The sequence below is a fragment of the Balaenoptera borealis genome (genome assembly GCF_965194805.1).
Source record: "Balaenoptera borealis genome assembly, chromosome: X".
In the NCBI taxonomy this organism is placed as follows: domain Eukaryota; kingdom Metazoa; phylum Chordata; class Mammalia; order Artiodactyla; family Balaenopteridae; genus Balaenoptera; species Balaenoptera borealis.
The window spans coordinates 34,196,935-34,224,401 of NC_138881.1; the positions used below are offsets into that span (position 1 = coordinate 34,196,935).

At 39.2% G+C, this 27,467-nt stretch overlaps 2 protein-coding genes across 13 annotated transcripts in view; one reads left to right on the forward strand and one right to left on the reverse strand.

Moving 5' to 3' along the window:
* Positions 1 to 27,467, forward strand: part of SYTL5 (synaptotagmin like 5) — a 288,224-nt gene that overhangs the window by 225,438 nt on the left and 35,319 nt on the right. For 5 of the 11 annotated variants that reach the window (XM_082378145.1, XM_082378136.1, XM_082378137.1 and 2 more), the window contains one exon: positions 109 to 13,394. The exons of 2 other annotated variants lie outside the window; for them this stretch is intronic. The gene's annotated coding sequence lies outside the window, so the exon portion shown is untranslated. Of the gene's footprint in view, positions 1 to 108; positions 13,395 to 15,403; positions 15,792 to 27,467 lie in introns of those variants that run through there. 4 more of the 11 variants (XM_082378148.1, XM_082378146.1, XM_082378147.1 and 1 more) reach the window with 4 other exon arrangements.
* The window catches only part of SRPX (sushi repeat containing protein X-linked), a 105,522-nt gene continuing 93,974 nt past the window's right edge, over positions 15,920 to 27,467 (reverse strand). For both annotated transcript variants that reach the window (XM_082378208.1, XM_082378207.1), the window contains one exon: positions 15,920 to 16,474. In XM_082378208.1, coding sequence (XP_082234334.1) covers positions 16,291 to 16,474 — 184 coding nt within the window. In that variant the 3' untranslated portion in view covers positions 15,920 to 16,290. The remainder of the gene's footprint in view (positions 16,475 to 27,467) is intronic.

Below are 27,467 nucleotides of genomic sequence, written 5' to 3' on the forward strand. Positions count from 1 at the left end.
GTGGCTCACGGGCCTAGTTGCTCCGCGGCATGTGGGATCTTCCCAGACCAGGGCTCGAACCCGTGTCCCCTGCATTGGCAGGCGGACTCTCAACCACTGCGCCACCAGGGAAGCCCATTCTCTCTGTTTTTAATTGGATTGCTTGTTGTTTTGCTGTTGAGTTGTATGATTTAATATATTTTGAATATTAACCCTTTATCAGATATATGATTTGCAAATATATTCTCCCATTTGATAGGTTGCCTTTTCATTTTGTTGATGATATCCTTTGCTGTGCAGAAGCTTTATTAGTTTGACTCTTTTTGCTTTTGTTGATTTCACTTTTGAAGTCAGAACCAAAAAATCATTGCCAAGATGATGTCAAGAAGCTTACTGCCTATGTTTTCTTTTAGGAGTTTCATGGTTTCAGGTCTCACATTCAAGTCTTTAATCCATTTTGAGTTGATTTTTGTGTACAGTGTAAGATAGTGATCTAGTTTCATACTTTTGCATGTGGCTGGTCGGTTTTCCCAACACCATTTATTGAAGAGACTGTCCTTTCCCCATTGTATATTCATGGCTCCTTTATTGTAAATTAATTGACCATACATGCATCGATTTATTTCTGGACTCCCTGTTCCATTGGTCTGTGTGTCTGTTTTTAGGCCAATACCATACTGTTTCAATTACTATAGCTTTGTAATGTAGTTTGAAATCAGGGAGTGGAGTGTGATGCCTCCAGCTTTGTTCCTTTTTCTCAAGATTGCTTTAGCTATTCAGGGTCTTTTGTAGTTCCATATGAATTTCAGAATTGTTTATTCTGTTTCTGAAAAATTACATTGAAATTTTGATAGAGATTGCATTGAATCTGTATATTTCATTGGGTAATATGGAAATTTTAACAATATTCTTACAATCGATGGGCACGGAATATCTTTTTGTTTACTTGTGCCTTCAGTTTCTTTTATCAATATCTTATAGTTTTCAGTGTACAGGTCTTTCACCTCCTTGGATAAATTTATTCCTAGGATCTTTTTGTTTCCTTCTAGTGTATTCTTCATTTCAGTTACTGTGTTGTTCATCGCTGATTGTTTGTTCTTTAGTTCTTCTAGGTCCTTGTTAAGTATTTCTTGTATCTTCTCGATCCGTGCCTCCATTCTCTTTCCAAGATCTTGAATCATCTTCACTATCATTACTCTGAATTCTTTTTCAGGTAGATTGCCTATTTCCTCTTCATTTATTTGGTCTTGGGGGATTTTACCTTGCCCCTTCGTCTGCTTGCTGTACAGTAGAAACTAACACAACATTGTAAAGCAACTATACTCCAATAAAAATTAATTTTAAAAAAGTAAAAAAAAAAAAAAGGTGCCGTGCTCAATAAATATGACACATGAATGAAAAAAAATTATTCCTAGGTATTTTATTCTTTTTGGTGCAATTGTGAATGGGGTTGATTTCTTCTCAGTTTTAATTTCTAGCACAGTAAATATTGGTAGATGTAACCAACATAAATGAAAGTGCTTTGGAGTCCTCCAAAGGTTTGAGAGCTACTGGTTTAAGGAAATGTTTACACACATAGGCTAGCCTCATTTTCGTTATTGCACAGTTAAATTACTAATTCATCAGTTTGATCTTGTGGAGGTTTGGTTTTAGGCTTTGTTGAGCAGATCTATTTCAGTTTACCTTAGACCAGAGGCTTAGTCTTTACTTCTGGGTTTTCAGTGGAAGGCCAGCTTGTTCAAAGAGCCCCTTTACCTTGCTTGATTCAATCTCCGGCACCGATCAGCTACTGAGATGTCTGTTCAACTGTTCTTTCAGCTGTTCTTTTGCCCCTGGACTCCTTGGAGCTTTGCTCTGCACATGCACACTTCAGGGGTTAGTTAAGGATTTGAGATGAATTTATAGGCATATTTGGAGCCTCCCTCCTTGTGGCTTTCTCCTCTCTCATGTCTCCTCCTCAATTTCTAACCTCTCTAGCCACTCTACCTCTGTCTTCCGAATCCTTAGCTCAGTAAGACTGCATCCTTCTGCTTGAGCTCCATGTCCAATTCACCAAGCAAATGGAGGAGGCTTCTGAGGAAAAACCCGCTAAATGTGGATCTCATCCAGTGTGCTTCCATTCTTTGAGGGTCGTATCTTCTGTAGTCTTTGCCTGCTTTTGGTTGAATTCCAGTGAACTCAGGCGAGTTTTTTTGTTGTTGTTATTTTTCCAGATTTATAATTATCAGCAGGAGAGTTCGTATGGTATGAGCTACACTGCTGTTAAATGAAATGGAATTACTGTCTTTTCTTATATTTGAACCAAGATCAGCAAGGCCATGTCCTCATCTGTGGGGAGACAGCAGAGTCAATACCATGTCCTTGAAAAATACGTCCTCCTCCAGCTGTGCCATGTTCTAGAAACTCTGTTTTCCCACAATCCACATACTGACTCTAATTTTATATTGTCTTATCTATGTGCTTCTGATGTTGGGCCAACATCATTTTCTCACAGACTACCCCTTCATCCTTGGTAGTTGGTCATCTATCTAACATCCTTTGCTCGTACTTGCGTTTTGTTATTGATTCACATCATTATATATGTCTTTTTAAAACATGCGTTCTGGTTTTTGAGCATTTTACATCATTGTGGACTTATAGTTCCAGCTGACATTAATCGTCATATTTTTGGTATTCAAACTGTAAGCAGTTGGCCTTTATTAGCTCTTTCTTCAGACTAACTTATTCCTTCATTTTTTACTCTTTTTTGTTGAAGTATAATTTACCTACAATGAAATGTACCTATTTAAAGTGTACAGTTGGACGTGTTTTGAAAAATGTATACAGCCATGCAACCCACATCCCTATCAAGATAGAACATTTCTAACACCCCATGATGTTTCCCTTATGCTTCATTCCAATCAGTTTCTCCCCTGATAGATGAAACCACCATTGTGCTGATTTCTGTTACTACAGACTTGTTTTGTCTGTTTGCAAATTTCATATAAAGGGAATTATACAATATGTACTCATTTGGGTCAAGCTTCTTTCACTCAAGATGATTTTGAATTTCATCTATATGTTGCACATATCAGTAGTTTGTTCATTTTTATGGCTGAGCAGTATCCCATCTTGCCAGTTTATATATTCTCTTGGGCCGTTTCCAGTGGGGATTATGATGAATAAAGCTTCAAGCCTTTTTGAAGCTTTATTTTTTGTTCTCTTAAGTAAATACCAAGGAGTGGAATTGTTGGGTCTTAGGGAAGTATGTTTAACTTTATAAGAAATTACCGGTTTTTCCAAAGGTATTTTATTGTGGTTTTCACTTTTTATTTCCCTGATGACTAAAGATGTTGAACATCTTTTCATGTGCTTTTTGGGCATTCATATGTCTTCTTTTTGAACTGTCTGATTAAATCTTTTGCTAATTTTTTAACTTGTATTTTATTATTCACTTGCAGGGCCTCCTTATCTTCACTTTAGAAAAATATTACCTCAGTTACCTCTGAAAGTACTCTGACCTTCTGAAAACAGCAAGATGTCTCAGGCTCCCTTTTGAGTTTTCCTGCCCCACAAATGGAACCAACTACAGTTGAACTTTGACCAACACAGATTTGAACTGTGTGGGTCCACTTATATGTGGATTTTTTTTCAATAGTAAATACTACAGAACTACATGATCTGAGGTTGGTTGAATCCATGGATGCAGAACCACAGATACAGAGGGCCCACTTTAAAGTTATATGCAGATTTTCAACTGTGGAGGGGGGTCAGCACCCCTTACTCCCACATTGTTCAAGAGTCAGCTGTACTCTCTAGGGAATCCTGTCACCTTCTTGTGGAGCTCATGATGATAATCTGTGTAACCTCTCTTAGACCCTGAAACAAGAAGAGCCGGGCCCAGCCCTCACCATAGAGCCAGTTCTGACCAGGGTGGGGGGCTGGACCTAGATCTTCCTGCCTTGAAGTCTAGGACAGGATACTTAGAAATCACCATGAGAGTCAGTTCTGGCCCCAAAACATTGTACCCTAAAATGGGAACCTCAGAGCCTGTCAAGTTCATCCATGCTGATTTCTATAATCCTTCAATTATAAGCATGAGACGTCTTGCCAATCCTCTCACTAGTCTTCTGTTGTCCTGTCATTCTCATACTGCTCTGAGTATGCCCCAGCTGAACTCTCTCCCAGACCTTTCTGTGATGCCTTCTGGACCACTGCCCCCTGCCCCCCCCCCCCCACACACACATTTCATAGCAAGCTAACCTTCCTATATCTTTGGTATCTTTTCAGAACAATCCTAAGTAAATCCTGACTTTCTCCTGCATCACTTTTCAAAGAGGATATTGTTCTTTCTTTCACACTCCTATATTTCTTGGTTGAAGGGTACTGCCGATATCTTCCCAGTTCTCCACTGCCCTTTCCAATTGTTGTTCATTTTTAACCTAACCTAAGAAAAAGACTTTGTCTGAGATTCCTGCCCCCTAGCATATGACTTTCCATCAACCTCCCCTTACAGCCACCAAACTACATTCTGTTGTCTCCTCCACACTTATATAAGCCTTTGGAACTTGAATCTCATTTATCTTCTCTGCCTTAACTCTTGCCAAGAGGTCTTATCATCCATGTGGACAACCCATCCAAGTCTCTAACATCCCAATTCCAAGGTTGTTTTCCTCCATTCTTTGGCTGTCACCACCTATTTTCTAAATGCCTCCTATCTTTATACTCATTACACTCAATGTTCCACCACCTGGGGATCACTAGCCCTTCCCTGTATTCTTTCAATATGTTAGTCCCGTTACTGTCCTTATTTCTTTTTAGACTGATCCTGGACCTCGTTGGGTCATCACATTTTCTCAGTCCTACAATCAAGTCCCTCAACCTTGTCCTGCCACCTTTAGCACAACCTTCCACCCCTAGATCAGTTCTCCAACATGCCTTCTCTCTTCCTCCACCTGGATGATTAGCATTGCTGAAGAAAAATGGTCATTTGTGCTGATTGGTTTCATGATGGCTTGTGTGATATTTCTCCAAGAGGTACTTGAATATCTCCATTAACTATAGAATTTCAAGGAAGAAAAGTCCAACAAATCTAGTGTTTGAAGACTACAGGTTTTTTTGTTTGTTTTTTTTCTTTATTTGCTGCACCACGCAGCATGCAGGATATTAGTTCCCTGACCAGGGATCAAACCTGCACCCCCTGCATTGCAAGTGTGGAGTCTTAACCACTGGACTGCCAGGAAAGTCCCTGGAAACTACACTTTTTATTTTGCTGTATCACTCAATATCTAATTTCAGCAAACAGAATCTACTACAGCTAGAGTTAAACAGAAAGGATTTCCTCCTTATCTAGAGGTGAAAGACTGAAGAAATATACTTTATGCTGAACTCGGAGAACACCTCCCTAAACCAGTTGGGACTGCCAAGGGAGCTGCCAAGAAGCTATAAGATCAGGAATTTGCCTACCAAATTGGGAAGCTACCATTAGATTTGCTTGTTCTAGAACTACTCCATTATTGCTACCATCAAGAAGCCATGGTCCCAAGGGGAGGGGCAAGGGTAAGCTGGGACGAAGTGAGAGAGCAGCATTGACATATATACACTACCAAATGTAAAATAGATAGCTAGTGGGAAGCAGCTGCATAGCACAGGGAGATCAGCTCGGTGCTTTGTGTCCACCTAGAGGGGTGGGATAGGGAGGGTGGGAGGAAGACACAAGAGGTAGGAGATATGGGGATACATGTATACATATAGCTGATTCACTTTGTTATACAGCAGAAACTAACACCATTGTAAAGCAATTATACTCCAATAAAGATGTTAAAAAAAAAAAAAACAGCAGCTATGGTCCCAATTAAGAAGCTGCCATCAATTATTGGCAAAAAAACTCCACACTGCCTCAGCCACAATCTCCAATAATGTGCATGCTCTGCATTTATCTTCTCTTTCCACACATTGATTTAGTTTCAAAGCCAAGTCACACTTGAGTGCATCTGACTGATGGAATCTTTGTTTCTTTTTAAATGTTTTTATTGAAGTATAGTTGATTTACAGTGTTGTGTTAATTTCTGCTATACAGCAAAGTGATTCAGTTATACATATATATAGACATTCTTTTTCATATTCTTTTCCATTATGGTTTATCACAGTATATTGAATATAGTTCTCTGTACTATACAGTAGGACCTTGTTGTTTATCCATCCTATATATAATAGCTTTCATCTGCTAACCCCAAACTCCCAATCCATCCCTCCCCCAACCTCCCCTTGACTGATGGAATCTTAATCACTTCTCAGACTACAGCTGCAAAGGAATCTGGGGAATATAATAGTTTGTATGTCTTTCATCATCTACATGTTAAAAAGGGTTGAATACATACTAAGCAAACCTATATACATTATCGACCACACTGCCCCTGTCCTAAAGATCATTGAATGATTCTCTAATATAAAAGATTTTAGATGCTGTAGAAGGTAGTCTTCAAATGTCCCCCTCCCCCCCGCAGTGATCCTCACCTCTTGGTATCCATACCCTTGTATACTCCCCTCCCTCACTGAATAGGGCTGACCTGTGTGATAAGTAGGAGTCTATGGAAGTAACCGCCTTCTTTTGAGGCTAGGTCATAAAAGATATTGTCATTTCTACTTTGTTCTCTCTTGGATCACTTCTATTGGAAGAAGCCAACCACCTTGTTATGAGAACACTCATGCAACTCTGTGAAGAGGCCCACTTGGGGAATAACAGAGATCTCCTCCAACAACCACTGCCAACTTGCCAGTCATGTGAGTGAGCCGCCATGGAAGTGGATCCTCCAGCCCCAATCAAACCTTCAGATGACTGTAGCCCTGGACAACATCTGACTGCAACCTCATGGGAGACTACAAGCCAGGATTGTTTAGCTAAGCTGCTCCCAAATCCATGACCCAGAGACACAGAGAGAGATACTAAATGTTTATTGTTAGGTTGTTACTAAGCTTTGGGGTAATTTTTAATGCATAAATAGATGCATAATATAGTTACCAGCATGTTGGACATTAATCTTTTCTTCATTGTGCTTTGGATGATCTCATTGCCTTTTTTTTATTCCCCACCCCATTCATCTAAGTTCAAGCCCAAGAGTTGAGGGCTTGTAGAGGTGAAATCTGCAGTTCTCTGGGAATGGCCTGGACTCTTCCACCTTCTGGCTCAGCCTTCACTAAGCCTTCTGATAATGGTCAAGCAGTTCCTCTTAGACCAACCTCCCACAGACAACTGTATGTGGACAAAATATAAAAGAAAACAACTACCTGAAGGTACCGAAGAGCGACCAAAAAACAGGCAGATACCAGAGGGCAGTCATCACTTGGAAGAGGGCACGTATGCTAGGTGAATCATCAGGGTTTGCTGGGTTTTGTGTAAGGGCAGGTTGCTGTATGCACCATGCTGGGGTTGGGGAGGAGGCTTAAATGAAGATAGTCTTAGTGGTTTGAAGAACCAGAGGAAAGGGTAGGAGCAACCATAGCAACTGAAAAGTCAGAAGGGAAATCCCAGAAAGGAGATAACAAGAAGTGGGCAGCAGAGAAGGGGAGCTCCAGATTCTGTATATAAACTACCTAAATTTCTCACTGGTCACTGTACCACTCATGTGCAGGCCGGGAGTAAGGGGCAGGTTCCAAGTAGCCCAGTGAAGTTTAAAAGAACTGAACTGAGGTTCCAGCTGCTGTCTACCAAAACAGAGTTTGAGTTCCGCCAATTTAATTACCTGCTGCTTCATTACACACACACACACACACACACACACACACACACACACACACACACACACACACACACACACACGTAAAAGTGCTGCTGTGCCAAACAGTATGACCAAGCAGAACTGAGGATTGTTTGTTTGTTTTTATGGGGTCCAAAAGGCACATAGAAAAGTCCTGTAAGATTTGCTGTGAAAAACCAGTCCTCTAGAAGAGAGCCTATTAATCTTTGAAATGGCCCCAAATTTTGGTGTAGGGTATGTATGTATGCATGCATATATATATATGTATTTTTTATTGAATAAATTTGACATGTAACATTTTGTGGATTTAAGGTGTGTAATGTGCTATGATATATTTATGTATCGCAACATGATTGCAATTGTAGCAGTATTTATGACTTTATATAATTTTAGTATGGCTTATATTCATTATACTGTGAATTAGATGTCTGTGGCTTATTTACTACTCATTGCAAGTTTGTACCCTTAAACAACATCAGTCTTATCCCCTAACTGCTGGTAACCACCATTTCACTCTGTTTTTTACAGGTTTGACTTTTTAAGTTTCCACATGTAAGTGATATCATGCAGTACTTGTCTTTCTCTGTCTTATCTTCCTTGGCATAATGTGCTCAAGGTCTATCCATGTTGTCACAAATAGGATATCCTCCTTTCTCACGGCTGAATAATATTCCATTATGTATATATGCCATATCTTTATTTCCTTTCATCTGTTGATGGGCATCTGGGTTATTTTCGTATCTTGGCTATGGTTAATAATGCTGCAGTAAACACAGGAGTACCTATATCTCTTCAAAATCCTGTTTTCATTTCCTTTGGGTATATACTTAGAAGGGTAATTACTGGATTGTACGATAGATCTATTTTTAATTTTTTGAGGAACCTCCATATTGTTTTCCATAGGGTTGGACCAATTTACATTCGGACCAGCAGTGTACAAGGGTTCCTTTTTCTCCACCTCCTCACCAGCACCTGTTGTCTCTGTCTTCTTGAGGATCGGCATTCTAACAGGTGTGAGGTATCTGTTTGTGGTTTTGATCTGCATTTCCCTGCTGAATAGTGATATTGGGCATCTTTTTGTGTGCCTGTTGGCCATCTTGATGTCCTCTTTGGAAAACTGTCTATTCCGATTTTCTGCCCATTTTTTAATTGGATTGTTTGTTTGCTATTGAGTAAGTTCTTTATATATTTTGGATGTTAACCCCGTATCAACTATATGATTTGCAATTATTTTCTGCCATTCAGTAGGTTGCCTTTTCAATGTGCTGATGATTTTGTTTGCTGTGAAAAAGGTTTTGAGTTTGATGATTTTTGCTTTTGTTGTTTGTCCTTTTGGCACCATGTTGAAAAAAAATCATTGCCAAGTCCAATATCAAGAAGCTTCTTCCCTACATCTTCTTCTAGGACTTTCATGTTATCAGGGCTTATATTTAGGTCTTTGATCCTTTTCAAGTTAATTTTTGCAAGTGGTGTAAGACAGGGGTCCAATTTCATTTTTCTGCTTGTGTTTCTCCAATTTTCCCAGCACCATTTTTTTAAGAGACTATACTTTCCCCATTGGGTCTTCTTGGCTCCCTTATTGAATATTAGTTGACTGTATATGCTGGAATTTATTTCTGGGCTCTCTATTCTGTTCCATTGGTCTATGTGTCCATTTTTGTGCCAATGCCGTACTGTTTTTATTAATATGGCTTTGTAGTATAGTTTGAAATCAGGACGTCTGATACCTCCAGCTTTGTTCTTTTTTCCAGGATTGCTTTGGCTATTTGGGGTCTTCATGGTTCCACACCAATTTTAGGGTTGTTTATTCTATTTCTGTGAAGAATGTCTTTGGTATTTTGATGAGGATTGTACTGAATCTGTAGATGGCTCAGGGTAGTGTGGAGATTTTAACAATGTTAATTCCTCCAATCCGTGAACACAGGATGTCTTTCCATTTGTTGGTGTCTTCATCAGTTTCTTTCAGCAAAGTCTTGTAGTTTTCATTATACAGAACTTTCCCTTCCTTGGTTAAATTTATTCCTAAGTATTTTATTGCTTTTGATGCTATTGTGAATGGGATAGTTTTATTTCTTTGTTAGATGCTGCTTCATTAGTGTAAAGGAATGCGATTGATTTCTGTATGTTGATTTTGTATCCTGCAACTGTACTGAAATCGTTGATTAGTTCCAACAGTTTAAACTGACTCCTTGGGATTTTCGATATATAAGATCATATCAACAGCAAATAGTGACACTTACCTCTTCCTTTCTGATTTGGATGAATTTTCTTTCTTTCTCTTGCTTAATTGCTCTAGCTAGGACTTCCACTACTATGTTGAATAGAAGTGTTCAGAGTTGACATCTTTGTCTTATTCCCGATCTTAGAGGAAAAGCTTTCAGTTTTTCTCCATTGAGTATAATTTTTTTTTGGCTATGAATATTTTTTAATTGAAACATCTCCAGAGCCATTCCTGCTCCACAGTCCACTATGAGCAAGCCAGGGAAACTACATTATCAGGACAGGATTTCTTTTTTCTTTACTAGCTTTCTTTTGGAGTGGCCTTTTTCCTTTCTTCTTCTTCTTCAGCAAAAACATCTTTTTTATGTTTTTACTGAACCACTTCAGATTCACTCTTCCACACAGTGGGTTTGTTATATGTGGTCTTTATTATGTTGAGGTATGTTCCTTCTATACCCAGTCTGTTAAAGGTTTTTTATCATGAAAGGATGTTATATTTTGTCACATGCTTTTGCTACATCTATTGAAGTGATCATGTGATTTTTATCTTTCATTTTATTTATTCTTTTAATTTATTTATTATTTATTTCTTTATGGCCGTGTTGGGTCTCCACTGCTGTGCACGGGCTTTCTCTAGTTGCGGTGAGTGGGGGCTACTCTTCATTGTAGTGCGCAGGCTTCTCATTGCAATGGCTTCTCTTGCTGCGCAGCATGGGCTCTAGACACGTGGGCTTCAGTAGTTGTGGCACATGGGCTCTAGAGCACAGGCTCAGTAGTTGTGGCGCACAGGCTTAGTTGCTCTGTGCCACTTCCCTGGTGGCGCACAGGCTTAGTTGCTTCCTGGACCAGGGCTCGAACCCATGTCCCCTGCATTGGCAGGTGGATTCTTAGCCACTGTGCCACCAGGGAATTCCCCTATCTTTCATTTTTATTGATGTGATATATTACATTTTTTGATTTCCATATGTTGAACCATCCTTGAATCCTAGGGATAAATCCCACTTGATCATGGTATATCATCTTTTTAATGTGTTCTGGAATTCAGTTTGATATTTTGTTGAGAATTTTTGCATCTCTATTCATCAGGGATGTTGGTCTATGGTTTTCTTGTGGTATCCTTATCTAGTTTTGATATCAAGGTAATGCTGCCTTTGTAGAATAACCTTGTTAGTGTTCATTTCTCCTCAGTATTTGAGTTTGAGGAGGAAAGGTGTTAATTCTTCTTTAAATGTTTGGTTGATTCACTGGTAAGCTATCTTGTCCTGGAGTCTCCTGTTTGGGGAGTTTTTTGATTACTGAGTCAATCTCTTGTTATTGGTCTGCAGTTTTTCTGTTTCTTCCTGATTTAGTGTTGGTAGGTTGTGTATTTCTAAAAATGTATTTCTTCTAGTTTATGTAATTTATTGGCATATAATTGTTCACAGTAATCCCTTATGATTATATGTATTTCTGTGTTATCCTGTGCAATATCTCCTCTTTCATTTCTAATTTATTTGAGTCTACTCTCTTTTTTCATAGTTAAGTCTAGCTAAAGTTTTGTTAATTTTGTTTATCTTTTTATAGAACAGCTATTAGCTTTGTTGATCCTTTCTATTGTTTTTCTGGTCTCTATTTCATTTATTTCCACTCTGATATTTATTATTTCCTCCCTTCTGCTAACTTTGGGTTTAATTTGTTCTTCTTCTAGTTCCTTGAGGTGTAAAGTTAGGTTGAGATCTTTCCAATTTCTTAATATAGTCAGCTCTCTGTATCCATGGGTTCTGTATCTGGGGATTTAACCAACCGTAAATCAAAAATATTTGAAAAATTCCAGAAAGTTCTAAAAAGCAAAACTTGAATTTTCTACATGCCAGCAACTATTTACATACCATTTACATCATATTAGGTATCATAGGTAATCTAAATATGACAGAGCATATGGGAGGATATGCAGAGGTTATATGCAAATAGTATGACAGTTTGTGTAACGGACTTGCGCATCCATGGATTTTGGTATCCAAGTGGGGTCCTGGATCCAATCCCCTGCAGATACCAAGGGATTGAGTGCATTATGCATTTGTTACTATAAAATTTCCTCTCAGAAATGCTTTTGCTGCATCCCACAGGATTTGATATGTTGTATTTCCATTTTCATTTGTTTTGAGATAATTTTTATTTCTCTTTTGATTTCTTTGACCCATTGGTTGTTTACAAGGGTGTTGTTTAGTTTCTACATATCTGTAGAGCTCTTCACTTTCCTCTTGTTGATTTCTAGTTTCATACCATTGTGGTTAGGAAAGATATTTAGTATGACTTCAGTCTTCTTAAATTTGCTAAGATTTGTGTCCTGTCATATATGTATTCTGGAGAATGTTCCATGTGCACTTGAGAAGAATCAGTACTCTGCTCTTTTTGGATGGACTATTCTGTATATGTCTCTTCAGTCCATTTGTTCTATAAAGTATGGTTCATTTCCAATGTTTTCTTATTGATTTTCTGTCTGGAAGATCTATTCTTTACTGATTGCAGGGTATTGAAGCCCTCCACTATTGCTTTACTCTTATTTATCCCTTAAGACATAATAGTATTTGCTTAATATATTTCAGAACTTAGGTGTTGGGAGTATATATATTTACAATTGTTTTATCTTCTTGATGTATTGACCTCGTTGTCATTATATAATGACCTTATTTGTCCCTTATTACCATTTTGTTTTGCTTGAAGTCTATTTTGTCTGATATAAGTATGGCTAAACCTGCTTTCCTTTGGGTTCCACTTGCTTGGAGTATCATTTTCCATCCCTTCACTTTGGGCCTATGTGTGTTTTGAGAGCTAAAAAGAGTCTCCTGTAGGCAGCATATAGTTAGGTCTTATTTTTTAAAAATTTATCCAGCCTCTCTGTGCCTTTTGATGGGTGAGTTCAATCCATTTACATTTAAGGTGATTATTGATATATGTAAGGATTTACTACTGCCAATTTTATCTTTTGACTTCTGGTTATTTTGTCTCTCCATTGTTTCTCCTGATAGCCTAATGGAGGGTTTCCTCTGGCTGCCTTTAAAATTCTTATCATTGACTTTTGACAGTTTTATTATATAATATGTCTTGGAGAAGGTGTTTTTGCATTGAGACGATAAGGTGTAAATTAGGTTCGAGGAGTTTTAAATCCAGTTCCTTCCCCAGATTTGGGTAGTTCTCAGCTATTATTACTTTAAATAAGATCTCTGCCCCCTTCTCCCTCTCTTCTCCTTCTGGTATACCCATTTATCTTTTTTTTTTTTTGGAAATGTTAATTAATTAATTAATTAATTTATTTATTTAACATCTTTATTGGAGTATACTTGCTTTACAATGGTGTTAGTTTCTGCTTTATAACAAAGTGAATCAGTTATACATATGTTCCTATATCTCTTCCCTCTTGCATCTCCCTCCCTCCCTATCCCACCCCTCTAGGTGGTCACAGAGCACAGAGCTGATCTCCCTGTGCTATGCAGCTGCTTCCCACTAGCTATCTATTTTACATTTGGTAGTGTATATATGTCCATGCCACGCTCTCCTCTTATACTTGAATCATTTCTAAATTTCCTATCCTCAAGCTCACTTATTCTCTCTTCCATCTGATCTGCTGTTTCCAATGCTTTCTAATGCATTCTTTTTCTCATTTATTGAGTTCTTCAGCTCCAGAATTTTTGTTTGAAATTCTTAAAAAAATAACCAATCTCTGTGGTGAAATACTACTTCTGTTCATTAATTTTATTCCTGAGTTCACTGAATTGCCTTTCTGAGTTTTCTTGTAGCTCATTGAATTTGTTCATAACAGCTATTTTGAATTCTTTATCTGTTCAATTCCAATATTCTGTATCTTTGGGTTCAGTTCCTGGAGAATTGTCATTTTCGTTTTGTGATACCGTGTTACTATGATTTTTTTTTCATAGTTTTTGATAAAATGTGCCTCTACTGCTGCGTTTGAACTAGGGAGCACCTGTCTTATTTAGGTAAGGTTTTGTTTACTTCAATTCAGGAGGTTGGTAGTTAAGAGCCTTCCTTTTGTTTTCCAGAAGGTGGCACTAGAGCAAACGTTTTGGTTTCTCTTATGGGCACTGACTCCCTGCTAAGGTTGGGAATGTACATATGGGGAAAAAAGGGGGGGGGATTTTTTTTAAAAGGTGGCAGCAGAGTGTGAGGGGATGTGTGCTTAAAATTTGGGGCTTTGGGTGTGCCCATGGCCTGGTAGGGGGTTCTTCGAGTGGGGGGTGGATCCCAGAGGTCCATGGGCAGACCTCTTGCTGGCATCTCAGGGCAGACAGCAGGAGATATATTCCTTCAGTTCCCTTCCCCTCACCACAGTCATTGATATCTCTCTTCAGATATGCAGGGTGTTACTGAAGAGCAACGGAACCCTCCAGCTGCAGCCCACAGGGACTGAAAGCCTTTCACTCACCCCCTTTTACTTTTCACCTCGTTTGCGAGAGAGGTCACCGCTGGTGCTGCCACTACTGCTTCTGCAATTCCCTTAGCTCTGCAGCCTCTTCTGAGGTCCTATCCACCCACTTTTGTATGCACAGATAGATGGAGCTCTCGGGTGTCCTGGTGTGCTGTGCAGAGGTGCTTTTGTTCGTTTATGGATGTCCAATTACATGTTAGAGGGGAGGAAAAAAAGGAAAGGCTCATGTTAACCATGATGCTGACGTGACCCTGGATATGTATTTTTTTAAATACCACAGTATACTTATTCTTCAAATAGTCTATCTCATTAGGTAAAGTGTCTGTAATATTCTAAGTTCATCAGGAAGACTTGTTTGAAGAAATCAGGGCAGTTCCTTAATCATAAGCTCATCCTCAAGGCTTGGAGCTTTCAGGTTATGGGCCAAAGGGCACAGGCTCGCGTTTCACAGACAGGAGCGCTTTAATGTGGGCTGATATGTTTACTTAATTGTGTGACAAATGGTCTTTTGAAACTTTCATGGCTTGCAAACTAGTCATTGGTTAACATTCCTCTCCCAACCATGTCAGTGACCTTTTATCTGATACATCTGAGGGAGACAGAGGTCAAAGCACCTACTAGTGTGCTTTGTGGGGAAAAAGCATATTTGTAAATGAAATATAACCCTATTCACAGGATAGCATTCACTGCCTAATGTTCAGAAGTGTCAAATCTGCTTCTAGTTTTAAACCTTCCTGTTGGAATTTGGACTTTCCATCATTGATTGTTATTTGTTCAGGAATAGATTGAAATTTCCCCTCAATGTTTGGCTGGGAAAGCTGAAAGAGTCCAACTCCTGGTTATAAAACTATGATTTTTTCAGGCCCAACCTTAAGCAGTTACAAAGGCTTCGCCTGGAAGGTCTCATAAGGGAAAGCTGCTCTCCCACCACAGACTGGTATACATACAGTCAGTGAATCACAGTCACTGGCTGGAACTGTAGCCAAGGACTGTTCATGTCCTTTCACATACCTGCTTTCCTAGCCCCCGTGATTTTTATTCTTAGGTCTCTGAGGCCTTGGGCAGAGGTCTTCATGCTCCTGTGCTGGGACCTTATAGGAGGAAGAGGGGAATCTGAAGACACCTTCCCCCACTGATTCAGTATCCAGTACTTTTCCACTCGTAGACCCTCGCCCTTCCATGGCCCCAGGGTGCATCAAACTGCCACAGGTGGGTCTCCCTCAACAGTGTAACAACCATGTCTTTGGTGATCCACATGACCTTCAACTGGTGCACTGGTCCATTGGAGAAAATAGAAGATGGAGAAATATACAATGGAACTTCCAGTTTTAGCTTCTTGGTTATACCATCACAGTAAGTGATTAAATTCTTACCTCTTTCATTTTCGGCTTGTTGCCTTAATTGGCTCCTCTGACCCTTCCATGTTCAGCTCTCCCAGCTCAACTGAGCTCCTCCTGACAAGACTCATTTTTCCATTCCTAAAACAAACACCAAGAATCGCAGTCCTAAAACCCGTGACCACAGTGAGCAAGTATGGCTAGTGCTTGAAAAAGAAAATGAGTTTTAGTAAATTTGCTCCCAAATATTTTATTAATAAAAGTTTTATATAAAAAACAAGATAGATAGATAAATGTGTCACACTGTATAAAAGGCATTGAAAGCATGTGTATGGTTGTAGGTTCTATTTTCTCTACCAAATTAACCAGCCATGATGGAGTTAAGAGAGTCAATATCATTCATATTTTTTGGAATACCTCAAAGTATAAAAAGCACTGTTAATGTTTTAAGTGCAAAGAAAGCTTGCTTATAATAAAATAGACTTTAAAAATTACAAATAAAAATCTGTACATCAAGGATATTCTTCAGGCCTTCCTGTGTGCATAGCACGGATATAGAAAGAGAAGGGGAACTGCCGAGAGAGGACCCATCACATCAGGTGTTACAGGTCTGGCCCATTTCAGCTTGCAGGACCATCTCCTCTTTTCTCAAGGGGAAGGTGTCAATCAAGTTGAAGAGGGCCACAGGCGTCGCCAGGGAGACATAGCGCTCCTTGTCCATGCCATGCTTATCCACTAGCACCATACTGAAGGAATAGAGTGGGATTCTCAGCAACAGCCTAGGGCAAAGAAAAGAAGACTAGGTCAAAACTGACTCCCCGAGGGCTCTGGTGGACCAACTAGAGTCCTATAACGACACTGTGTGCAGAGAAAGGCTTAATACCACAAAGGACTGAATTACCTTTTAGACCCTTGCTACTCAAAGTGTGGTACATGGACCAGGAGCATTGCATGGGAACTTGTTAGCAGTGGAGAACCCCACGCTCCCCCGCAAACCTACTGGATTAGAATCTGTATGATGAGTAAGAAAGGTCCACCGAAGACTGGTATGCACGTGACAGGTTGAGTAGCATGGCTTTAGATTCTAGTGGCCAGGAAGACTTTAGACCTGCAGTGGTGCTATGTACCAATAGGTGCTCCAAGGCATGTACAACAATGCTAAGAGAATTTTTTTGTATTAAACTGGAGTCAACCCCCATTCGCAGCCTAGGTTTGCACAACCACATACCCACTAGAGTCACTGGTTATCAACATTTGGCTCTGTCTGGACACAAGTTTTGGTGTTCACAATGGCAGGGGGGTGTGCTACTGGCCTCGAGTGGTTGAAGGCCAGGGCTGCTGCCTAACAAACAAACATCCTACAATGCACAGACCAGCCCTCTCCCCACCAAAGAATGATCAGGCCCCAAATGTCAATAGTGCCAAGGTTGAGAAACCCTGGCCTAGGTGAAGCTGATTGAAATGACGTTCCAAACACTGTAGTTCTGGCCCATCCAGCTCACAACTGCATAGAGGGAATCGAACTGGCTCTTCACCCAGGGTTTAAGGATTTGGTTAATTATAATTTTTTTATACCTCAAGTAATTTCAAAAAGCATTTCAAGTGGTTTCAATGGCCTGGTTTTTTTTTTTTTTTTTCTATTTTACCCCATTAGAATTTAAACTGTAAAAAAGAATGTATATCAGTACCATGTTTAGATAAAAAAAAGCCAGAGAAAGCAAACAAACAGATAAGCTGAGCCCAAGGGAAAAAACAAAAAAGAGCACACTCAGCTAAAGTGAACAACAAAATCTGGAGAAGACACTTTCTTATGCCGTTTAAGAGGGAGTTTCAGGGGAGATGGGAATACTTTCTATCTTATCCCAGTGGGAAACTAAATTGCTAATCCACTTCTAGTGAGTAGAAATAAAAGAGTTACAGTGTCTGCACTGGTTTCTTGTGGTAAGAAGAGGGGAACCTCATGAAGTGCATTAATGAGTTTGTGAACATGTAAACGTAAAGCATGAAGGTGAGGTGAGAATGGAGAACTAATCTTCTCTGCCTCTTTAAGAAGAGGAATATTTAGAGTTTGGAGGGAGGGGGAGGATGGGGGAAGTCCTAGGGCAGGGGTGACCCAGGAAAACAGAGAAATAGGAAAGTCTGGAGGGAAAAAAAGGCTACGCAACATTGTGGTGGCTGGAACCTGTGGGAAAGGAACTGGAGCGTGGGGTGGTCCAGTACTTAAGTCAGGATAGAAATACCCCCATGGTGCCATCATCTACCACACGCGTTCCTCCTGTGAGCCCTGTGCCCTGACTTAACAAAATATTATGAGGGAAAACTGCCATGAGAGGAGATGAGTGGTCAGAGCAGCGGGCCACCAACAGGTACAGAAATGCATCCGCCACGGCTAAGCGACCACAGAGATTCGGGGGATGGATAGACACCGTACAGGATGAGAGGTGGTACCAGCAATAGTTCAGAGTTACACAAATGTCAGACTGAAATGAACTCCTGGAGAATCTTCTAGAGAACTAGACAAAACAATACAACCCCCCCCCCTCCTGCCATGGACACACCAAATCTACAACTACATATGGAACAATTTTCTCTGCCAGAAGCGAAAAACTAGGATAGTGACTCTTGCATATCAGGCAAGTGAGAAGGGAATCTCACCAAAGTGGGTAGAAGAGACTGAGACACAATCTTGTCCAAAAACCTAGCAATACATCCAGCCCCAGTCACTGCCCCCACCCATGTGGAGGGAACTGGAAACCTGGAGTTTCTCCCTGAGGAGCAAAGGGTTCCAATCCCACATCAGGCACTCCAGCTTTTAAGACCCACACCTGAGAGACAAACCCCAAAATATCTCACTTTGAAAACCAATGGGGCTCACACCCACGAGATCTGCTGGGCTGTCGCAAACTCAGAAACACCCCAAGACACAGTGCAGAAGCATCCGTTTGAAAAGTACCCACACTTTATGTGAATAGGCTCATTTAATAACCTTAAAGCATCAGAGTGAGGGGCAGGGGTGTGCCAGTGGAAGCAATTTTCAAACTCTCCCTCCACCTTGCTAAAGCCAGCAGAAACCATCTCTTATCTCTTCTTTTCCAGCAGGTTGCCATCTTTACGTTCCATCTAGCAGAGACATCTTATTGCATTCCTTCTGCCTTGCTAAAGCCAGCAGCACCTTACATCTCTCTCTCTTGCCTGGCTCCGGTGGCCAACAGGCCTTATGCTTGCAGACCCTCAGGACTGTATCTACTTGCTAAGCTGCTGCCTGAGAGTCTGCCTTCCAATCAGCCTGAATCTAGGTGCTGACTTTTCCTCTCCAGTGGAGCACTAACAGGTCTTGGCTCACCCTGAAACTCTGGGAGCTAATTAAAAATAAAATAAGCTATATAGACAATCACAAAGGTCTGAGAGAGAAGCGTTAGGGCAGGGTTAAATAATAAGTTTCATCTCCTACCTGAGGCCACTCCTTCAAGACTAGAAGCAGCTGTTGCATATTCTAATGCATAGAAACCAACAGAGAGCCAAGTAAAATGAAAAAACAGACGAATATGTTCTTCTATATATAAAATAGATAAACATATAACCAACAAGGACCTACTGTATAGCACAGGGAACTCTACTGAATATTCTGATAACCTCTATGAGAAAAGAATCTAAAACAGAATGTATATACACACACATACACACATATATATAAATATAAAACTGAATCACTTTGCCGTACACCTGAAACTAACATAACATTGTAAATCAACTATACTCCAATAAAATTAAAATGTAAAAAGATAAGGCAATTGTCAAAAAAACTTAGGCTAAATAAAAACTCAGGCCAAAATTCAAGCCCCCCCCCCCCCACCAAAATTAAGAAGGTCAAGATGGTGACAGCACACCACTCAACCAAACACAAGACCCTTTTCAGTGTGGGACCTGTGTGCTTGCACAGGTCACACACCCATGAAACCGGTCCTGGGTCTATAAGTCCACCAAATCTTTCCAAACAATGAAACCATGCTAAGCCAACCTCAAGTTCCAGGATATGACAGTCAAGGAATAGCTAATTACAATTCCTAATGCAATGAGATGTTTTTCTGTTACCGATTCACTCTCAGCAAAATAAATGCATATCAAGTAAAATAGATAAAAAGGGACCTACTGTATAGCACAAGGAACTATATTGAATATCTTGTAGTGACCTATAATGGAAAAGGAAATGAAAGAACAGAAAAACCTCAGGAAAAAAACTTAACAAAACAAAGATAGGTAATTTACCTGATAAAGAGTTAAAAGTAATGGTTATAAAGATGCTTACCAAACTCAGAAGAATGGGTGAACATGGTGAACTTCAAAGAGATAGAAAATATAAAAAAGTACCAAAGAGAAGTCACAGAGCTGAAGAATACAGTAACTAAAGTGAAAAATACACTAGAGGGTTTCAGGGGCAGGTGAAGCAGTAGAAAGTACTGGCAAACTCAAAGACAAGGCAGTGGAACTCACCCAGAGAGCTAAAAGAAAAAAGAATCTTCTTTTTTTTTTTTCCATTAAGATAACTTAAGAGATTTCTGGGACACTATCAAGCACACTAACATTCACAGTATAGGGATTCTAGCAGGAGAATAGACAAAGAAGCAGAAAACTTATTTTAAGAAGTAACGGCTGAAACCTTCCCTAACCTGGGGAGAAAAACAGACATCCAGATGCAGGAAGCCAAGAGAGTTCCAAAAAAAGAGGAACCTAAACAAACCCATACCAAGACACATTATAATCAAAATATAAAAAGCTTAAAGTCATAGAATCTAATGAGAAAAAACAGAATATTACATACAAGAGAATCCCATAAAAATATCAGATTTTTCAGCAGAAACGTAGCAGGCCAGAGGGGGTGAAACAATTTATTCTCCTGAAAGATAAAAGCTTATAACCAAGAATATATTATACTACCCAACAAAATCATTCAGAATTGGAGAGATGAGTTTTCCAGACAAGCAAAAGCTAAGGGGAAGGCCACCAATAAACCAGCCTTACAAGAAATGTTAAAGGGACTTCTTTAAGCTGAAAAGGGCACTCATTAGTAATAAAAAATATCACAGTATAAATCTCACTGTTAAAAGATAGGTATACTATGACAAAGGAGGCAAGAATATACAATGGAGCAAAGACAGGCTCTTCAATAAATGGTGCTGGGAAAACTGTACTGCTACACGTAAGACAGGAAAATTAGAACGTTCTCTAACACCATATACAAAAATAAACTCAAAATGGATTAAAGACTGAAAGGTAAGAGCAAATCCTATAAAACTCCTAGAGGAGAACACTAGGGAGAATACTCCTAGGGAAAACACTGTGACATAAATCGCAGCAATATGTTTTTGGATTGGTCTCCTAGAGTAATGGAAATAAACATAACCAAATAGAACCTAATTAAACTTAAAACCTTTTGCACAGCAAAGAAAACCACAAACAAAATGAAAAGACAACTTATGGACTGGGAGAAAATATTTACAAACAATGCGACCGACGAAAGGTTAATATCCAAAATATACAAACACCTCATACAACACATTATCAAAAAAGACAACCCAATATCCCTACCCAATGGGCAGGATACCTAAAGAGACAATTCTCCAAAGAAGACATACAGATGGCCAACAGACACATGAAAAGATGATCAGTATCGCTAATTATTAGAGAAATGCAAATCAAATCTACAAAGGAGTTCTCACACCAGTCAGAATAGCCATCATCACAAAGTCTACAAATTTTGGGGAAATTGTAGACACATTCACTCTCTAATTGTGGCGATGGTTTTATGGGTGTATACATATGTCAAATCTTATCACACTGTGCTTTAAGTATGTACAGTTCATTGTATGTCAATTGTACCCTATAATCTATAAAACTCAGGCCATGATTTAGCAAAGTTCTTAAAATATCAAATGTATTGAAGATGAACAGTATGAAGAAATGCAAACGATAATGGCCAGTATTTTCCAGTTATACTAATAAATATGAATATTATTTTCTCAAAAAAAAGTCTACAAATAATACATGCTGGAGAGGGTATGGAGAAAAGGGAACCCTGCTACACTGTTGGTGGGAATGTAAATTGGTGCAGCCACTATGTAAAACAGTACAGAGGTTCCATAAAAAGCTAAAAATAGAGTTACCATATGATCTTACAATCCCACTCCTAAGCATATCTCTGGAGAAAACTTTAAGCTCACCTCATCTCACGAAAACACCAAAATCACAACTGCTGAACAACCATCAACAAAAAAACACGAACCTACCAAAAAAGATATTTTACATTCAAAGACAATGAAGAAATGACAACTGAACAGTAACGGGTGGTTTTGTGACATAATCAAATCCCATACCCACCAGGTGGGTGACCCACAAACTGGAAAATAATTATATTGCAGTTTCTCCCAAAAAACGTGAGAGTCCTGAGCCCTACGTCAGGCTCCCCAGCTTGAGGGTCTGACATCAGGAGGAAGAACCCCCAGCGCATTTGGCTTTGAAGGCCAGTGGGGCTTGAATGCAGTAGCTCCACAGGACTGGGGAAAACAGACTCCACCCTTGGAGGGCACACACAAGGTTTCACGTACACTGTGACCCAGCAGAAAGCAGGAACTCCATATAAGCCTGGGCTGTACCTACCTACAAGTCTTGGAGGGTCTCCTGGGGAGGCGGGGATCAGCTGTGGCTCACTGCGGGGGCGGGGGGGACCAAGGATACTGGTGGCAGAGGCTCCAGAGAATACTGTCAGCATGAGCTCTCCTAGAGGTCGCAATTTTGGCATCAGGACCTGGCCCCTCTCAACAGCCTTCAGGCTCCAGTGCTGGGACGCCTCAGGCCAAACCAACCAGCAGAGGGGGAATACAGTGCTACCCATCAGCAGAGAGGCTGCCTAAAGTCGTCCTCAGCCAACAGCCACCAATAAACACACCCCTTGACATGGCTCTGCCCCCCAGAGGGACAAGACCCAGCTCCACCGCCCCCTCCCCCAGTGTGCAGGCACCAGTCCCTCACAGCAGGAAGACTGCACAAGCCCCAGGACCAAACTCACCCACCAGAAGCAAAGGGAGCAGGCACCAGAAGCAAAAAGGAGCTACGGATCCTGCAGCCAGTGGAAAGGAGACCAAAAACACAGAAAGTTATAAAAAATGAGATGGCAGAGAAATGTTCCAGACGAAGGAACAAGATAAAAACCCACAAGAACAAGTAAATAACTGTAGATTGGCAACCTACCTGAAAAAATGATAGTAAAGATGATCCAAGATCTCAGAAAAAGAATGGAGGCACAGATCAAGAAGATACAAGAGATGTTTAACAAAGAGCTAGAAGATTTAAAGAACAAACAGATGAACAATACAATAACTGGAATGAAACATACACTAGAAGAAATCAATAACAGAATAATTGAGGCAGAAGAACGAATAAGTGAGCTGGAAGACAGAGTGGTGGAAATCACTGTCATGGAACAGAATAAAAAAATGAAAAGAAATGAGGACAGTCTAAGACACTAGAGCAACTAGAGGAAGAAGAACAAACAAAACCCAAAATTAGTAGAAGGAAAGAAATCATAAAGATCAGAGCAGAAATCAATGAAATAGAGATGAAGAAAAAGAAAAGATAAAACTAAAAAGCTGACTCTTTGAAAACACAAACAAAATTGATAAACCTTTAGCAAAACTCATGAAGGACAAAAGCGAGAGGACTGGAATCAATAAAATTCGAAATGAAAGGAGAAGTTACAATGGACACCACAGAAATACAAAGGATCATAAGAGACTAACTACTACAAGCAACTATATGCCAATAAAATGGACAACCTAGAAGAAATGGACAATTTCTTAGAAAGGTACAACCTTCCAAGACTGAAACAGGAAGAAATAGAAAATATGAATAGAGCAATCACAAGTACTGAAATCGAAACAGTGATTTTAAAACTTCCAAACAAAAGTCCAGGACCAGATGGCTTCACAGGCGAATTCTGTCACCTATTCTTCTGAAACTATTCCAAAAATTGCAGAGGAAGGAACACTCCCAAGACCATTCTATGAGGCCACCATCACCCTGATACTAAAACTAGACAAAGATACCACAAAAAAAGAAAGTTACAAGCCAATATCACTGATGAACATGGATGGAAAAATCATCAACAAAATACTAGCAAACTGAATCCAACAATATATTAAAATGATCATACACCATGATCAAGTGGGCTTTATCTCAGGGACGCAAGGATTCTTTCACATCTGCAAATCAGTGTGATACACCACATTGACAAATTCAAAAATAAAAACCATATGATCATCTCAACAGATGCAGAAAAAGCTTTTGACAAAATTCAACACGAATTTATGATAAAATCTCTCCAGAAAGGGGGCATAAAGGAAACACACTTCACATTATAAAAGGCCATATATGACAAACCTACAGTTAACATCATTCTCAACAGTGAAAAGCTGAAAACATTTCCTCTAAGATCAGGAACAAGACAAGGATACGCACTGTCACCACTTTTATTCAACAGTTTTGGAAGTCCTAGCCACAGCAATCAGAAGAAATACAAGGAGTCCAAACTGGAAAAGAAGAAGTAAAACTGTCACTGTTTCCAGATAACATGATTCTATACATAGAAAATCCTAAAGATTCTACCAGAAAACTACTAGAGCTCATCAATGAATTCAGTAAAGTTGCAGGATACTGAATACACAGAAATCTCTTACATCCCTATACACTAACAACGAAAGATCAGAAAGAGAAATTAAGGAAACAATCCCATTTACCATCACATCAAGAAGAATAAAATACCTAGGAATAAACAGACCTGTACTCCGAAAACTTACGACACTGATGAAAGAAACCGAAGATGACACAAACGGATGGAAGGATATACCATGTTCTTGGATTAGAAGAATCGATATTGTCAAAATGACTATACTACCCAAGGCAATCTACAGATTCAATGCGATCCCTATCAAATTACCAGTGGCATTTTTCACAGAATTAGAACCCAAAAAAATCTTAAAATCTGTATGGAGACATAAAAGACCACGAACAGCCAAAGCAATCTTGAGAAAGAAAAACAGAGCTGGAGGAGTCAGGCTCCCTGACTTCAGACTACAATATAAAGCTACGGTCATCAAAACAGTATGGTACTGGCGCAAAAACAGAAATATAGATCAATGGAACAGGATAGAGAGCCCAGAGATAAACCCATGCACCTGTGGTCAGTTAATATATGACAAAGGAGGCAAGGATATACAATGGAGAAAAGACAGTCTCTTCAATAAGTGGTGCTGGGAAAACTGGTCAGCCACATGCAAGAGAATGAAATTAGAACATTCTGTAACACCATACACAGAAATAAACTCAAAATGGATCAAAGACCTAAATGTAAGGCCAGATACTTTAAAACAGACTAACATATAGGTAGAACACTCACTCTTTGACATAAATCACAGCAATATCTTTTATGATCCACCTCCTACAGTAATGAGAAAAAAACAAAAACAAACAAATGGGACCTAATTAAACTTAAAAGTTTCTGCACAGCAAAGGAAACCATAAACAAAATGAAAAGACAACCCACAGAATGGGAGAAAATATTTGCAAAAGAAGTGACCAACAAGGGATTAACTTCCAAAATATACAAATATCTCATGAAGCTCTATATCAAAAAAACCCAAACAGCTCAATCAAAAAATGGGCAGAAGATCTAAATAGATACTTCTCCAAAGAAACATACAAATGGCCAAAAAGTACCTGAAAAGATAATCACCATCACTAATTATCAGAGAAGTGCAAATCAAAACTACATTGAGATGTCACCTCACACCGGTCAAAAAGGCCATCATCAAAAATCTATGAACAATAAATCCTGGAGAGGGTGTAGAGAAAAGGGAACCCTCTTGCACTGTTGTTGGGAATGTAAACTGGTACAGCCACTATGGAGAACAGTATGGAAGTTCCTTAAAAAACTAAAAATAGAACTACCATATGACCCAGCAATCCCACTCCTGGGCATATACCCAGAGGAAACCATAATTCAAAAAGATATATGAGGGCTTCCCTGGTGGCGTAGTGGTTGAGAATCTGCCTGCCAATGCAGGGGACACGGGTTCGAGCCCTGGTCTGGGAAGATCCCACATGCCGCGGAGCAACTAGGCCCGTGAGCCGCAATTACTGAGCCTGCGCGTCTGGAGCCTGTGCTCCGTAACGAGAGGCCACGATAGTGAGAGGCCCGCGCACCGCGATGAAGAGTGGCCCCCACTTGCCTCAACTAGAGAAAGCCCTCTCACAGAAACGAAGACCCAACAAAGCCATAAATAAATAAATAAATAAAATTAAAAAAAAAAAGATACATGCACCCCAATGTTCATTGCAGCACTATTTACGATAGCCAAGACATGGAAGCAACCTAAGTGTCCATGAACAGAGGAATGGATAAAGAAGATGTGGTACATATATACAAAAGAATATTACTCAGCCACAAAAAAGAATGAAATAATGCCATTTGCAGCAACATGGATGGACCTAGAGATTATTATACTAAGTGAAGTAAGTCAGAGAAAGACAAATACCATATGATATCACTCATATGTAGAATCTAATTTTTAAAAAATGATACAAATGAACTTATTTACAAGAGAAACAGACTTACAGATATTGAAAACAAACTTATTGTTACCAAAGGTGAAGTGTTGGGGGGAGAGATAAATCAGGAGCTTGGGATCAATATATACCCACTCCTATATATAAGATATATAATCAACAAGGACCTACTGTATAACACAGGGAACTCTACTCAATATTCTGTGATAACCTCTATGAGAAAAGAATCTTAAAAAGAATGAATATATGTATATGTATAAGTGAATCAGTTTACTGTACACCTGAAACTAAATGACATTGTAAATCAACTATATTCCAATAAAATAAAAAGAAAACATGCATGCACCCCACTGTTCAAAGCAGCACTATTTACAATAGCCAAGACATGGAAGCAACCTAAGTGTCCATTGACAGAAAAATGGATAAAGAAGATGTGGTACACGTATACAATGGAATATTACTCAGCCATAAAAAAGAATGAAATAATGCCATTTGCAGCAATATGGATGGACTTAGAAATTATCATATTAAGTGAAGAAAGACAAAGGAGGACAAATATATGACATCACTTATATGTAGAATCTAAAAAAATGATATAAATGAACTTATTTTTACAAAACAGAAATAGACTCACAGACATAGAAAACAAACATAGTTACCAAAGGGGATAGTAGGGGGTGGGGGGGAGGGGGAGAAATTAGGAGTTTTGGATCAACACATACACACTACTATATATAAAATAGATAGAAACAACAAGGCCCTACTGTACAGCACAGGGTACCATATTCAATATCTTATAATAACCTATAATGGAAAAGAATCTGAAAAAGAATACATATATATATGTATAACTGTATGACTTTGTTGTACACCTCAAACTAACAAAATTGTCAATTAACTACTTCAATTTAAAAATGGTTAAAATAAAAAGATTTTTAATTTTAAAGGTAGATATATTAGTAAAAGTAGTGGATTTATAAAGGTTAAAAGACAAAAGTGGTAAAATAACTACAATAACTGCTTAAGGGATACACAGGATTAAAAGATATAAAATGTGACATCAAAAACAAAACGTGTGTGGAGCTTGAGGATGCCTTCAAACTTAAGTTGTTATATTTATAATGGTCCATTTTAAGTTGATAAGTTAAATGTAAG